This window comes from Heterocephalus glaber, unplaced genomic scaffold, assembly GCF_053883595.1.
Source record: "Heterocephalus glaber isolate CG9 unplaced genomic scaffold, H.glaber_assembly_v1.0 deba00001234, whole genome shotgun sequence".
Classification (NCBI taxonomy): domain Eukaryota; kingdom Metazoa; phylum Chordata; class Mammalia; order Rodentia; family Bathyergidae; genus Heterocephalus; species Heterocephalus glaber.
Genome location: NW_028258221.1, coordinates 88,623 through 103,576, shown reverse-complemented (window position 1 = coordinate 103,576; position 14,954 = coordinate 88,623). Strand labels below are relative to the sequence as shown.

General features: G+C 47.6%; 1 protein-coding gene across 10 annotated transcripts; it reads left to right on the top strand.

The window, feature by feature from the left end:
* The first annotated feature begins 2,161 nt into the window (after positions 1 to 2,161).
* On the top strand, positions 2,162 to 13,264 carry LOC147828206 (uncharacterized). 10 transcript variants are annotated; one of them, XM_087210900.1, is made up of 6 exons: positions 2,162 to 2,356; positions 2,470 to 2,518; positions 3,339 to 3,514; positions 7,029 to 7,136; positions 7,231 to 7,354; positions 9,444 to 10,223. In XM_087210900.1, exons 5-6 carry the CDS (start codon positions 7,281 to 7,283, stop codon positions 10,090 to 10,092), a joined length of 723 nt encoding a protein of 240 aa, XP_087067026.1. In that variant the 5' UTR covers positions 2,162 to 2,356; positions 2,470 to 2,518; positions 3,339 to 3,514; positions 7,029 to 7,136; positions 7,231 to 7,280; the 3' UTR covers positions 10,093 to 10,223. The 10 variants fall into 10 exon arrangements, with proteins under 10 accessions (XP_087067026.1, XP_087067022.1, XP_087067020.1 ...); XM_087210896.1 differs by lacking the exon at positions 7,029 to 7,136 and having other exon boundaries at positions 2,163 to 2,356; XM_087210894.1 differs by lacking the exon at positions 7,029 to 7,136 and having other exon boundaries at positions 2,163 to 2,356; positions 3,335 to 3,514.
* The last annotated feature ends 1,690 nt before the right edge of the window (positions 13,265 to 14,954 follow it).

The window sequence follows — 14,954 nt, the reverse complement described above, 5'->3', positions numbered from 1 at the left end:
TGTCCACTTCCCTGGATGAAGAGACTCCTGGACTGGTGATTGGATCACGGGGGCCCCACACCATGCACAGATGACTCCACGGATGTTCACAGCTACACGTGCTGTTAGGAAGTCGGCCCAGTGGGCAGCGGGTCCCTGGGGAGTGTCCCTTTGGAGGGACATCTCTCACTGGTGCTCTTCCCTGTGCTCCGCTTCCTGGCCACCATGAAGTGAGCAGCTTGGTTCTCCCACACCTTCAGCCCTGATGTCTCCATCTTAGAGACAGTAGATCCTGGACTGAAACCTCTGAAACCGTGAGCCAAATTAGACCTCTCCTCCTCTGAGTTGTGGACGTGGGTATTATGTTTTGGAAAGCGGACCCAACCTCGTCCGAAAGTCAATAGAAAACAGTGGAAGTTTTTCCTCTAAGATCCAGGATTAGGCAGGGAGGCCCATTCTCGCCACATGATTTCTACAAGTGGAATCCTTGCCAGCCAGAGCAGCATGCATTGGGATAGTGCCTTTGAATTGGCTCCCACAGTTTCATACTGGAGACTGTACACAGTGGTACTGAGCACACAAAGTGATCAGGAGGAGACAGAAGGGACAGCACGAGTGTGCCTTTTCCAAGATAACCTCGAAGCATGGCTTACACGCTGTGTGGTTACAAGGGAGGGTTACATGCTCAGTTAGGATCTCCATACAAATCAAACCCTGGCCCTCAGACAAGGCTGGCTTAGCCGCAACTGTTCTGGGGTGGAAAAGGGCTATTCAAAGGCCATACCCTTGAGGATGCAAAGGAAATTTTAAGCTAGTCCAGAATTACCCAATCAGTACTGATATAGATGCCAACAAGTATGCAAACATTAACAAACTCTCAGTTTCCAAATTTGGAGGAAAAACCTTAATGACATCATGCATTGACAGAGTATCAAAGCTCTTCTAAATGAATGATATTAGAAAAATTAAAGCTTCCAAAATTGTACATTGCCGGATTACTCATAGAAGTAAAAAATGCATGGATGACACATTCTGGTTTCTCTTCAGATTCATTACAGGACCTACATTCTTTGAAAACTAACATTCTTTTGGAACAAACTAAGGAAATACCATCTTGGAACAACAAGTGAACATTGTCACTCTGCCGTGACTAGGTCTGGTAGAAACTACTACCCCAGGTATCGGAACTTGGAGAGGCCCTGAACTGGAAGCAGCTGTGAATGAAGTTTGGCTGGTGCTCTCTCTCCTTCCTCTAGCAGCCCTCTACATGCTGAGGTGCGAAAGCACCCAGGTTGGTCCTGTGAACCTGGGCCAACAAGGCCAGGACTTTATCCTACTGGTTTCAGCATGGGCTCTGGGTCCCACAGGAACTCATATTGCACAGGATCACTGTTGGCCACCTGCTGGTACTCCAGGCACTTTGCTGCACAACGTCTTGGGTGAGGAGCTCCCTGGGCTCCCCATAAAGAACATGCTGCTGCCCAGCATACAGCTCTGTCAGATCCAGTGCTCCCCAGACCAGACCTCTTCTTCAGTGGCACGCTTGCCTTCAGGATGATCACACCCAGGACAGGTAGCCAGAGGCCAGACTTGCAGGCACACAACGAAAACTGCATATGGATGTTCACAGCAGCTCTCTGGGTAAAGACCAAATCATGGGGAGAAAACCAGTTGTCCTTATCTGTGGGAGTGGATAAAAGATCATTAGTCAGAGCTTATGGTGCATATCTGTAATCCTGCTACACAGTAGGATGGATGGCAACTTCAAGGCCCGACAGGGTAACTTAGGGAGTCCCTGTGTCAAAATGAAAAGCTAAATAAACGGGGCCAGGTAGCAACTCGCTGGCAGAGTGTCACTGGGTTTGTTCCCCAGTACCACTAAGAGAAAACAGAAAAGCTCTGTTTTCTATAAGACATACCAAGCCGTAAGCGAAAACAACACAAAGGTGGTACAGGCAACAATCTGAGTTCATCTCCAGGTCATTATGCTGAGTGACACAAAGCAAATCATAAAAATCAATATATATCTCTTAAGTGTGTAATATTCTCTAACAGACAAAATTAAGAATTTGTATGTTTTCCACAGCCTTCGCATTTCAATTTTGATGCATCTGAAACATTAGCTTGTTTTTTGGGATATTTGCATGTTTTCATAATTTAGATTGACTTATGAGTTATACAGCTTCTACTTCTGATGAAGATCGGCTGGAAGCACCGGGCCGCCTGAGGACACTAACTATCATACATGTGCACTGGCAGCCATTCTGTGCTAACGGACAGCAAAGAGTCTACGCCGCTCTCTTCTCGAAGTTCTACTTCGAAACTCATGATCTCTGCATTTGATGTTGAAGGAGAGCAAAGCATGGAAGGTGCTACAGTGAGTATCAAGAATCTGGCCTGGAATGAGTGCTATTATTTGAGTCATGCACAAATGGCAAGGCTAGTCATGTGGTTATTTCTAACTACAAGAACACTTTTATCTCTCCCTAGGCCCAGGAAGGAGAAAAAGCCCAGATACGGAGGAGCACTTGACCTCATGGTATGGACTTTCTCCTTAAATCTCTGTACACATCTCCCCTCACTTCTTGGAAGGGATTCATTCCTCCTTGTGCAATGGCTGGCAAATAGGAATGTCCTGGGATTTGGATGCCTGGGGGACATGTGCGGCTGAGGAAAGCCTGCTGGGCCTTTGGTCCTTTCGGGCAGCCCTGTCTTGGCAGAAGGTCCTTCTCAACTCCTGTCCCCACCCTGAGCAGGCCCCTTTTTCACACTTGAGGGACCCGCCCCGCAGGTTGTTGCCTTGTCTTCCCCATGTGGCCTCCTTCCTGTAAGAGTAGTTCAAGACCCAAGTGGAAGGGGTCATTTGCCCAAGTTCAAGAGCATCTGGCTGAGTGTGCTGGTGTTCAGTGGCCTTTCTCAAGGAAACCACATGCAGTTGGGGGCTCCTCCTGCTCATCCTCCCATTGATCCAGGGCCACTGTTTTTGTTTTTTGGTACCTGGGATTGAACTCAGGACCTGGTGCTTGCAAGGCAGGGGGCGGCACCCCTGAGCTAAATCCCCAGCAGGGCCATGGTTTTGTTAAGACTGTCCTTCCTTGTCTCCACATGAGGTGGGTTAGGGCCTGCTTTGGAGGGTCGAAAAATAAAGGGAGAGGAAACTGGTCAGAATCAGTCACATGGATCTTGATAACCCATGGGTGAATATGCTGTACCCGGATGATGGCAGAGAGACAGGGCACACAGTGAGTGCCAGGGCCAACCTGGATGACGGGCGTCATTGTGCTGATGAGCTGGCAGCACAGGACTGGATGGATGGGGGAGGGGTGGAGTGTGGTGACCATGGAAACTGCCGCAGAAAGGCTTGGAGCTGAGAGGCAGGCCCATCCTGTGCGTGTGAGCTCCTGGTTCCTGGACCAAGACGCCAGCGAGAGGAGCCTGTGAGGACCCTGCGAGCAGCCCTGCCTGTCAGCCCTGGTGGCCCAGGGAGCAGGCCATCATCTCGTCCTGTCACCGGGTCCCGCAAGACAGCACGCTGGTGAGTGGATGCTCTGTCCTTCATGTTTATGGACTCTTCACTGTGGGAAATGGCCCGAAGCATCAAATGTGCCTTTCTAACCAGTTCTCAGTGTACAGCTCAGTGACACCTAGTGTGTTGCCATGCAGACGGGACTGTCATCACCATCCATGTCCAGACTCTCTCACTGTCCCCATGGGAAACACGGTGGCCATGAACTGCCACCTCCCCCTCCTCCCTGTCCTCAGGCCCTGGGCACCATCTTCTCCTGTCTGTCTCTGGAGTTACCTCTCCAGGGACCCCAGAAGGGGAGTCATCCAGGACGGACCTTTGCTGCCTCGCTTCTTTCACTGAATGGAATGTCCTCTTCATTAGCCGTGACCTGGGACCAAGAGGATGTTGACCCCACCTGTGTCCCCATCCGCTGTCCCACATCCCAGAGGTGATGTTTGTTGTCTGCACATATAGACCCTTTGTCTCTTCTGTGCTTTTACAGACACCTGTGCCATGTATCCTTTCCTTAGTTTGCACAGAAGTGGAGCCATTTCCACGCAGTCTTCTGCAGCTGAGATTTTTACGTAGCAAAGGGTTTGGAACAGCTTTCCTGGAAATATATACCCTCCCACCCTTCCCTCTGCCCCTCTCTGCCTCTGTCAGCTTCTGTGTGTGAATTTCTCTCCACCTGTCCTTTGTCTCTCTCTCTCTCTCTGGCTCGGTCCATCCTCCCAATTTCTGTCTTTCAGGTTCTGTGCATGCCTTTGTCTCTGTCTCCCTGGGTCTCTCTCAGTCTCTGAGTCTGTCTCTGTGTCTCCGTCTTTCTCGGCCTCCTCCATGGAAACCTTACTCGTGAGCATAAATAAATGGTGCACAAAGACACACTGTGAACGGGACAAGGCCTCGTCACCCCAGACCCCCCTGCCCCTCACAGAGACCCCTTCAGGTTGCCAGGGGCTGTCCTTCCAGATCTTTCCATGCATCTGCCCAAGCCTGCAAACAGCCATGGAGATTCTTGTCTGTTTACCCAGGGAGGCCATCAAGTGCATGATGTGTTGTCACTCCCTAAGCCCTGGAGTAATGGATCTTTCTTCCTCACTGTGAGCAAGTGTGCCCACAACCTCAAGGGCAGTGCCTAATGTGATCGCTACAGAAATGCTCACAGTCACTTAAACCCACTCAGGGTGCCAGGGTACCACTTACACTGTCCCTTCCTTATAACTTATTCAGGATGAGCTGGCTGATAAGAGGACTGCCTGGGATATGCACCTGCCCGGACGGCTTGGCCATCAGCTTGGCTCCTGCTGTCACCATGCAGCAGCCCTGGCCCTGCCCTCCTCTTACAGCCACGCCCCTCCCATGACCCACTCCTGCCCCCTCAGTGCTCTCTAGGACAGGCTTCTGTGGCTGCTCCTGCCTCTCCCTTTCTTCACTGCCCCACCCTAGGAGCCACCCAGCATTCAGGGCAAGTCTCCACACGCAGTGACCTCCCCTCCTCCCATTTCTAGGCCTCAGACTCCTCCTTAGGGTGAAATTAGGACAATTTTTCCTCAAAGATTATCTGTCCCCCACCCCCGCCCCACGTGGCATCCTCTCTGCATCTTCTCTCCTGCAGGCTGTGTGTGCAGCTGCCTCTCAGGCCGGTTTCGCCCATCTGCATGTGTCACTTACGTGTCTCCATTTCCTTCCAGCGTGAATCTTCCTTGAGGCGGGCCACGTGAGCTACTCTTCTTCCCAATGCCCAGGAAGGTTTGTGCACATCATAGCAGCGCTGCACAAAGCTTCCTCTACAGGTCCTGTCCCCATCTTCTGAGGACACCGCCACATTGGATTCAGGCCCCCTCTACACCTCCCTTGAGCTCGAGGACCTCTGTAAAGACCCTGGCTCTATGTTCAGTCTTATTCTAAAGGTCTGGGGCTGTGACTTTGATGTGTCTCTTTGGGGGACACAATGCAAGCCACGGGCTGAGATAAAAGGTTGCATGGGAAATGCAGACAGGAAGGACGGGTGTGGTGAGGAGGGACTCATCCCACCGTGAGATATAGGTGGTGCTTGAAGAAGCAGCCAAGGAAGGGAAGCAAGTGAGTATTCCCAGGAAGGAGGCAAGGAGCCACTCAGCAATCCCAGAGCTTTCTCAAAGAGGGGAGGATCAGGAGATGGAGGGAGGGGCGAGGCAGAGGAGGGAAAGGGGATGGAAAGGGAATGAAGAGGTGTGAGGTGCACGGACCATGTCTGCACAAGGAATGGAAAGCTCATGTACCGCAAACATGTACGGAAAGGGATGGGGATCGGGAGATCGGGGGTGGGGGGGGTGGGAGGAGGGGAGGAAAAGAGGCTAGAGAAGAACTAAGGTGTACTGCCCACACGTACCAGCTCCCCACAGGGAATGGAAACACCGGATGGTATGAACATGCACTGATAAAATGATCAGGAGAACAGGGTTGGGCACAGAGTTGAGTGTGAAGACCCTGGAGGCAGTTTCCACTGTAGCCTTCTCCAGTGAGACTTTTCTGCCATGGAAAAATATACATGGCATGAAGTTTATCGTCTCAGTCTTTTTGACATGTTGAGATCAGGAGCACTCAGTATATTTCATCATTCCCATCCGTTTCTAGAACTCTTTTGTGTTCCACAACTGAAACTCCATCTCCACTTCCTCCCATTCACTCTCCTCCCAGCTCCTGGCATGCACATTCTACTTTCTGTTTCTAGGAAATCTGCCTCCTATAGGTGTCTTGTATAAGTGCAACCTGCAGTATTTGCCTTTTGATGGCTTACCTCACTCAGCACGATGTCTTCAGGGTTCATGCAGGTTGTAGCATTGGCAGAGTTTTCTCCCTTTGTGTGCTGTGTCGAGGCCACATGTGCTTATCCTCCCATCCATCAGTGGACATTTGGGTTGTTTCCCCTTTGAATGACTGTGCATAATGCCATGATCATCGCTATGGAAACATGTTCTCGAGACCCAGCCTTGACCTCTTCTTCGCGCATGCCCAGAAGTAGCATTGCTGACTCACATGTGGATTCCTAGGTCAAGTTTTCCAGGTATCCCTGTACAATTCCCACAGCGGTGCACAAGGATGCCCATGTCTCCACACCCTTGCTCAAATTTCTCTTTTCATCTTTTTGGATGAAAGAGTTGACCTTGAAGATGTTTTTATTCAAGCCAAGAGGAGGCAAGGAACCAAGGGTTCCACATGTTTCCATCTGCTTCTGTCACTCAGGCTTCATTTTCAGAGGACACAGAAAAGGTCATGGGTAGGCATTATTGTAATTGATGGGAGTCATCTGCACGTTGACACTCTTCTTTTGTGTCACTGCCGATGGGACCTAGGGCCTTGTGCGTGCTACACAAGTGCTGTACCCTGAGCGACACCTCCCGCCCTTGTTGGTTCTCTTGATGTGAATAAATCCCATCGCGTAGCAAGACGGGCAGGAAGCACTGTGTGTGAGGGCTCTGGAGTCTGCACTGCCATTTATGTCTATGTCGCTTATTGAACTTGCATATGTCCTGCATCTCTTTGTGCTCTTTCTCCTCAGCAGTAAGACGGGGATCACAATTTTACATCTGTTACTGGACTCTGAGGATTGAACGTACCCATATGCACACAGCACTGACACAAGGGCCTGTGTTATGCAAAACACAGGGTAAAGCTGTAGTGACTATTTTATGGGAGCCAAGGATTTTGTAGGCCTTGTTTACTACCTCAAATTTTACCTAACAATACTTCTCTTCCTGTAGGTGGTTCATCACTTTTCATTATTGGTTGGACATTTTCCTCTTCGTGAAGAATGATTCCTACTTCTGCAAAGGATATTTATCATTCCATCTTTCTGTTGTGGACGGTGACCCTCCGCACCCCTAGGTAAATGTGTAGAGAAGTTACATGTAGTTCTCTTACTTGGCCTTTGAGAAAAACATGTCCCTACACAGACATCACCAGATCCACCCCAAACTAGCACATTTTCCTGACAACTGCAGCATTCTCCTTGCTGATGCCCTCTCTCCATCAAAAGTGCCTGATCCTGTGGTCCATTCCCTCAGATCTCCTTTGGCAAGGGAGTGCTCTGGACAGTGAATTCTCAAACCTGGCCATCATTTCCACCCCTGTCTCACAAGGCAACTTTCACAGTAGCCAGCTGCCTTCCCCTTATGAGAAAGCACATCCCAAGGAAGCCTGGTGCTTACTGGGGCCTGGTTGGAGACAGCAGACTGCATGGGAAGGAGATGGACTTTGGAGGCCCCTAGAATGATTTGCATGGGCAGCGCCCACATCGCCCACATGCTTGGGCAGACATTACCACCACCTTTCTGGGAATCAACCCCAGGGGTGGCCCCCCAACTGTAATTTGTTATTACCCCTGACACTTCCATGCATTTGAATTGACAGGGGAGACAAATAACTGAGTTCCCAATCTAAATGTGAAGTGTATGCTTTGCTTCATACAAGATATTTGCTGCATATGAGGTGCATCAGGATGGTTTTAAGTTGCACCCACAAGAAGCCAATAGGTAGAGTTTGGAGCAAGCAATGGGTTAAAAAGGTAAATGGGCGTGGTGTGTGACACTTCCCATATAGATCCATAAGGTCAGGCTCAGGCCACCTTTCCTTATAAAGTATGTGTGCTTTTCATTACAAAGCATTACAGATAGGCTGAGGGTTTATCTCAGTGGCAGAGCACTTCCTACCATGAGTGAGGCCCTTGTTTCAATCCACACTACTGTAAGACGAACCAACCAGTAAGCAAATAGAGAAACAAATTGTGGAAATATATGTAGATAAGAATGAAAAGCTCCTCTCTACCAAACTGATTTCCTTAGAATGACTCCTTTTGTGTGCATCTTTTCAACTTTTAACAAATGTGTTCATATCTACTTGTATATATAAAGAAAAGCAGATATGGTTTTCCTTTAACACAAATGCTCACACCATGCATTTTCTTATTCATTTTGGGTTTTACATTTTAGTCATTTTGGATAGTATTTTTTCTTCCTAGATTTCATATGGGTTAACTCGTTCTTCGTAATGGCCATGTACTATTGCACTATGATGTTGAAGATGCCATAATTTACTTGAACACCCCTCTATTTATCAACACTTTGGTTTCTTCCAATTTTCTCTATTGCAAAGGACCCTGAAATGAACATTGCTCCATATATTTGTACAAACTCTTATTTCAGTATGAATTCTCAAGATGGGAATTGATAGACAAGACATGAACATGTCTGCTTTTGAAAGATTCTGCCACACTGTCTTCCAAATCACCTACCAACTCATTCGCCCACAGCTGTCATGGATTCCTAGGCTTTTTTCCCTCCTTCTTCCCTCCCCTCCCTCCTCTTCCCTCTCTCCTCTCCTCTCCTCTCCTCTCTCCTCCCCTCTGCCACTCCCCTCCCTCCCTTCCCCTTGTTTCTCTGTTTTCTCTCTTCTCTCTCCCTCCATCCCTTCTTTCCTTCCTCCCTCTGTCTTTCCCTTTCTCAGTTGTACTTTCTTTTCTTTCTTTGAGACAAGGTATCTGTATGCACCTGAGACCAGCTATAAATCACTATGCAGCCCGAGCTCGCCTTGAACTCTAGATCCTCCTGCCTCAGCCTCCTCAGTGCTGGGATTACAGGTGTTCTGCCACACACAGCTGCTAGGCTTCTTTCTCTTCTCATGTAAAATATTTAGGACAGCAGAACATATGCAGAACTTTTCTGTTTGTTTGCTTTTGTTTTTGTTTTGTTTTGTTTTCCACTACCGGGGATCAAACTCAGGACCTTGAGCTTGCAAGGCAGGCGCTGGAACTACTGAGCTAAATCCCCAGCCCCTGCAGAACTTTTAAATACAAATTTCATACGTGGGCAACAGCATGTAAATATTTACCCCCCTCTCCCCATGACTCATGTTCCATTTTTTCTCCCTTCCTTGGTGTTCCTGCTCTGGCTTCCTGCCTCTGCAACATCCTCTACAGTTTTCCTGGAGTGAAGCAGCACATCTGTGCCCTGACTGCCTTCCTGCTTAGTTCCGTGGCCTGGGTGTTGGGTATCATCGTAGTGAGCAGCGTATCCTGGCGCATGTGGGAACTTGACAGCCAGGTTTCTCTCATTGCCTTCATTGGCCTTTGGGATGCTCAGGATTCTCTCAGGCAAAACAACTCTGGCACAGTGGTTGATGTGCTAGTAGTGGCTAACATGTACAGGGGGTGGACCCAGGTAGTTGAGCTTGAGTTTGTGAAAGATCTAATGGTGTTGGTGAAGTTTGTACAGCCAGTGGCCCTGATTCTCAGCACAGTGGCCTTCCTGCTCAGCAGGCTGAAGCCCACCTACCCAGAATTCCTGCGACTCTATTACAGAAGCTCGGTCCTCCTTCTTTGCCTCAACTCTTGCTGTGTGGCTCTGGCTGTGAGCTGCAACTATGTCATGGACATTTCTGGCCAAAGCGCCCTTGATTTCCCATTAGCGCTTACTGTGGGCAAAGAGGTTGTGACCAAGAAACACTTCTCTTATGTGTTCCCACTAGGCATCGTCACTGCCACTCTGTCCTTCCTCAGTGGCATCCTGTGCTTTGGGGCCATGAGCTTCACAAAGCCCAAGTCAATGGCAGCGGCAGATGTGCCCTAAGGGAAGCTCAGAGCTGAGATGGGATGTGGGGGAAGGCCTGAGCACAGGGGGTGTGGGGAAATTGCCACCTCGCTGGCATACTGAGGCAACTCTGTCCTCGCTGCAAATAAAATCTCTGCCTCTGATTCTCAGCGTGTGTCTCAAGGTCCTGGCCTCCTCTGTGCTGTCGTCCATTTCTTCTTTGAAGGGTTTCATTTCTGGAAGTCTGCCGCCCAACACTTCCTGTTCACGTGCTGCCAAAATCCACAGGCAGGGAAGTGTGCTGGCTGGTGTGTGCCAGCTCACATCAGTGACAGGGACCAACTCCAGGTTGGCTCCGAGTGTGGAAATAGGCTCCTGTGTGCACACAGAAAATACTGGTTCTCAGAGCTTAGAGGTCTGCCAGATGCACCCATTGGTGAGTTTGTAACAGCAAATGAGAAATACCAACAGGCACCCGGGACGTGGAGGCAGAAAGCAAACTTTATTTACATCGATGGGCCTGGTTGGATAATTCCTCAGAGAACCAGGCCCTGTCTTTCTGTCTGTCTACAGTTTATATAGGATTTGCAAGCAGAAACTAGTACAGAAGCAGAGCAGGCAGTTGATTGGTTACATACATAAAATCATTCTTACTGATTGGTCTATAGCGAGGTCAAACTCAAGGTCAGAAACATATTTGGCGTATGCATCAGTTTAGGGTAGGGTCTGCCAAGGAGGAGCAGATAAGCAAGACACGAACATAGAGTGGGCCTCATAGAGAGTACATTACATTCCAGAATGCGTTCAAGCTTGGAGCAGAGATAGGGAGTTATGCTCTTGGTGGTACTAAGAGGTTGCATGGGGAGTTATGTGTCTGGCAGTGCTAGAAAGAAAATGTGTTTACAATAATCATTCCCTACAGAGCACAAGGCCATGGAGATTTTAACTCCATTTTCAGATTAACCCATACCACACTTTTCCTTTTCCACGGCAGACCAAGTTTTCTCAACCTTGGCACTGTGGACATTTTGGGGTGGGTTGTTTGGGAACAGGGAGGCTGGGCTGTGCATTGAGGATGTTAGGAGCATCCGCAACCTCTTCCCACTAGAGGCCAGTAGTGGCATTCGTTCCCCCAACTGCAAAAACGCAAATGAGCAGACATTTCCAAGTGTCCTCTGAGGGGTGACCGTGTCCCTGCTGAGACCCAGTGGTCTGGATGTCACCCGTGACCCAGGCCACTGAAGTTACTGGTGTGTTGAGAGGACCCTGACAAAATCGCGAACCTCCAGAAACTGCATAGTCTCATGCATTACCTTAAGTCAGGGTCTGCTGGAGAATTTACTTCCCCTTCCTGGGGACATTTGACAGTGACAATGTCCATGAACCATGTGATCCCCAAAGTATCAACTGCTATGTTATGGTTACACAGCTGGATAGACGCAGGTGCTGAGAGAATCGGGAATCTTGGATTACAACCTAAAGCAGAGTTATGAACCCTGAAACAGATTATGAAAAAGCAATAGATGAAGTGATAAAGAGTTTGTAAGAGGCGGGGAAGATAAAGTGAGAAGGCCCATTCAATAGTGCATGGAATTTCTGTACACTAAAAATAGCCGGTGAGAAGGCAATCATGGAAGTGCGCTTAAGTTTTTCCAGCATTCCTGAAAGACATGAATCCTCAAGTTGAGAAAGGATAGGAAGTCTCCACTAGGCTAAATTAATGTAGACTCATACATAGACACATAAGCAAACGCAGGGACTTTCAGGTACAAAGAGAAGTTGTTGGAGGAAACCAGAGGAGAAAAGCCAGCAAATGAATGATAGAGGATGTACAACTAGACTGACAGACCACAGACTTTCAACCAACAGCAAAGTGAGAGAAAACAAAAACAGAAATGTCTTCAAAGACATGAACTTAATGCTCAAGTGCTGAGTCCGAGTCCATTAGTTACTACACCACTGCTCAAGCATGAGGACAAAATGAAGACTGTTCCAGATGAAGGGCTTTCCAAAGGAGCCAATCTGGGAAGGAATGCAATTGGACCCAAAATGGAGCCAGATCAAGAAGAAATGATGAACAAATGAAATGATGAGCCTGTTGCTAAGGTAAACCAGCCCGGATTGAAATTTTAAATGGCTATCTATGAGTTGCATATAAAAGCTTAAGATGGGAGAGGGCTGATAAGTGCTAACGGTCTCTAGAGTCTGTTCTGAGTCGTTCATTAACTTTAGCTTTTCAGTAAATGTATGGGAAAGTGTAAGAGTAACTTCTAAACAGAAAGAGAAAGAAATTAAAGTGAAAGAAATGCAAAGGAAGAAAGGAAAGTACAATTTTTACTGTCAACATGATTATCCAGGAAAAGACTAAATAGTCACGACTCCATGTTTAAGAATTTTCTAGAAAAGGAGCGCCACAGAGAGAAAACAGTGTTGTGATTCCCGTGGTGAGAGTGAGTGGAGCGTGACCACAGAGAGGCACTAGGGAATTTAGGGGGTGATAAGCAGGTTCTGTAGCAGGGGTGTGGTCACGGTCCCACCATTACAAAATTTACTAAAACTCTTCAGACCTTATACCCGAAATTACTTAAATTGTTTAATTTACAAATTATACTTCAATAATTACAAAGAAAACTCTATCCATTCCGATACATCAGTGACAGTCTTACTCTTTCAGCTCTGGGGATGGAGCCTGTGGTCTCACACATGCTAGGCAAGCACTCCACCGCTGAGGTAGATCCCTAGCCCCAGAGAAGCTTTTGGAAAATAAATATGACTTTAAGTGGGAGTAAATCTTCTTTGTTGAAATTCTCACAAGACAGTAAGTAAAGGTATAGGCTATGTACATCACTGAAACGGGCCTGTGTCCTAAGTTTAGTGAGTCCCCTCCGTCTACTCCAGTTCCAACCAAAAGTCCACAAGAGTTTCATGCTCATTTAGGGACCATTAGTTGCTCTGATAAATGGAGAAACAGCCGTGACTTCCCACAGTAGTGTTATTTCTGACTCCTGTTGTGTCCAAAGTGAGGTCCCTTCTGGCTGTGGCTCAGTGTCCTTCAATCTTGTAGCCACAAGTCCTTAGCAGGGAGGTGGCCAGGGCTCCGTGCTTATCTGCACCTGTCTGGAAGCCCAAGGAGTTTGGCGTCTTTTCATGGGGGTTTATGGGCTGGCTGGAGGGGGGATGCAGCCATTCCTGCTCACATAACGAGGACTAATAGCAGCCAGATAGCTGGGCTATTGACTCCAACTGTGTGTTCAGGAGCAAGGAAACAGGATTATGGGGAACACAGACTTGTGGTCACTGCAGTTTCTCATGAAGCTTGATGGGCAGATCTTATCTCACTTAGAAGTGTAAAACAGCACCAATGGACAAGCCAGGTGGTCATGCAAAAAGTATGAGAGGACTTTGATTATATCAAGCTTTCTGTAAAGCTGTGGTTACTCAGATACTTTGTACTATTGTCAGGAAGAGACACGTCTATAGTGGCATAATTTTAGATGTTCAAGGAGAAATGAATAAGTAACTTATTTTTCATCCTTAAAGGGAAAGATTTCCTGTCCCATGCTACAAGGGTGAACCTCAAGCCCGTCAGGCTAAGGGAAATAAACCAGTCACAAAATCACATGCATTGTGTGATTCCACTTGTGTGAAGTACCTAGAATGATCAAAGTCAGAACCAGCAAGTAGCATGGAGGTTGTCAGGGGCTGGGAGCAGGGGGATGGGGAGTTTTAATGGATAATAGACTCAGTTTTGTGACACTAGAACATTCCAGAGACTAGTCACACAGCAGTGTGACTCTGTAGAACTCTATACTTGAAATGGTTAAGATTGTTTCTTAAACCTTACCAAATAATATATTTTGAGTATGTGCAATTTCCTCCCTATCAATTAAATCTCGATAAAGCTGTTTTATTGCAAAGAGATTCACAAAGAGGACGATGGAATAGAGTTCCTGGAAACAGATTTACCAACATGGGACAGCTTGGCCTATGACCCACGTGGCATTGAAATGTGGAAAAAGAATAGCACTTTGTTTTGTTTTGTTTTGTGGCAGGGTCTCCCTTTGTAGTTCAGGCTGGCCCTGAACTCACTATGTAGTCCAGGCTGGCCTCGAACTCTCGGTGATCCTCCTGCCTCAGCCTCCTGAGTGCTGGGATTACAGGCGTGCACCTCAAGGCCCGGCCAGGAATAGAACTTTTAAACAGCTAGGCCAAGTGATTATCCATAGGAAAAGATAAATTTAGCCCCATAGCTTAAACCACACAGAATAAAATAAGCTCCCTGATGATACTTTTAGAAGGAAATATATAAGACCATCTCTACAACATCTGGGTAAGGACGGTCTTCTTCAGACACACATGCCCAAACACACACACACACACACACACACATGCCCACATGGAAAAATGGTATCCAGAACATCATGATATTTTACCAATGACTAGAAAGAAAACATTTACTAGAAAACTGGGTAGAAGTGTATGAGCTTGTGCGTCCTAGAGATAAAATCTGTATCACATAACAGAGGTTGAGCAGGAATACCCTGTTTCCCTAATTTATATGATGTACGCTCTAATGACCCGGGGAGCCCCAAAATCCTGCTGTCTTTGCCCCATCCCAGGCAGTGTCATTTTATTTGCCTGTGCAGATTTTTTCAACCTGTGTGCTGTCAACGTGTCAGGCTGTAAAGGTCTACGTATTGGAGGATGTTTAGCTGCCTTCTGATTCCTGTCCACTAGATGTCCCTCATAAATGATTCCCAAGTTGTCTCACCATTTACAAGGTATGAAAAAAAGCACCTGGTGTATTTCTAGTGCTAATTTCATCTTTAAGAAGCTGTGGAGCAGGGAGTAAGCTCCTCTCCGAGACTTTATTTTGACTTTGACAGTGAAATCAGTCATTG

Excerpts from the sequence above, each read along its gene's own strand:
- LOC147828206 (XM_087210893.1), top strand. The coding sequence starts at position 7,281 with ATGATTCCTACTTCTGCAAAGGATATTTATCATTCCATCTTTCTGTTG. Across the intron at positions 7,355-9,443 it reads GTGACCCTCCGCACCCCTAG|TTTTCCTGGAGTGAAGCAGC; the intron begins GTAAATGTGTAG and ends CATCCTCTACAG.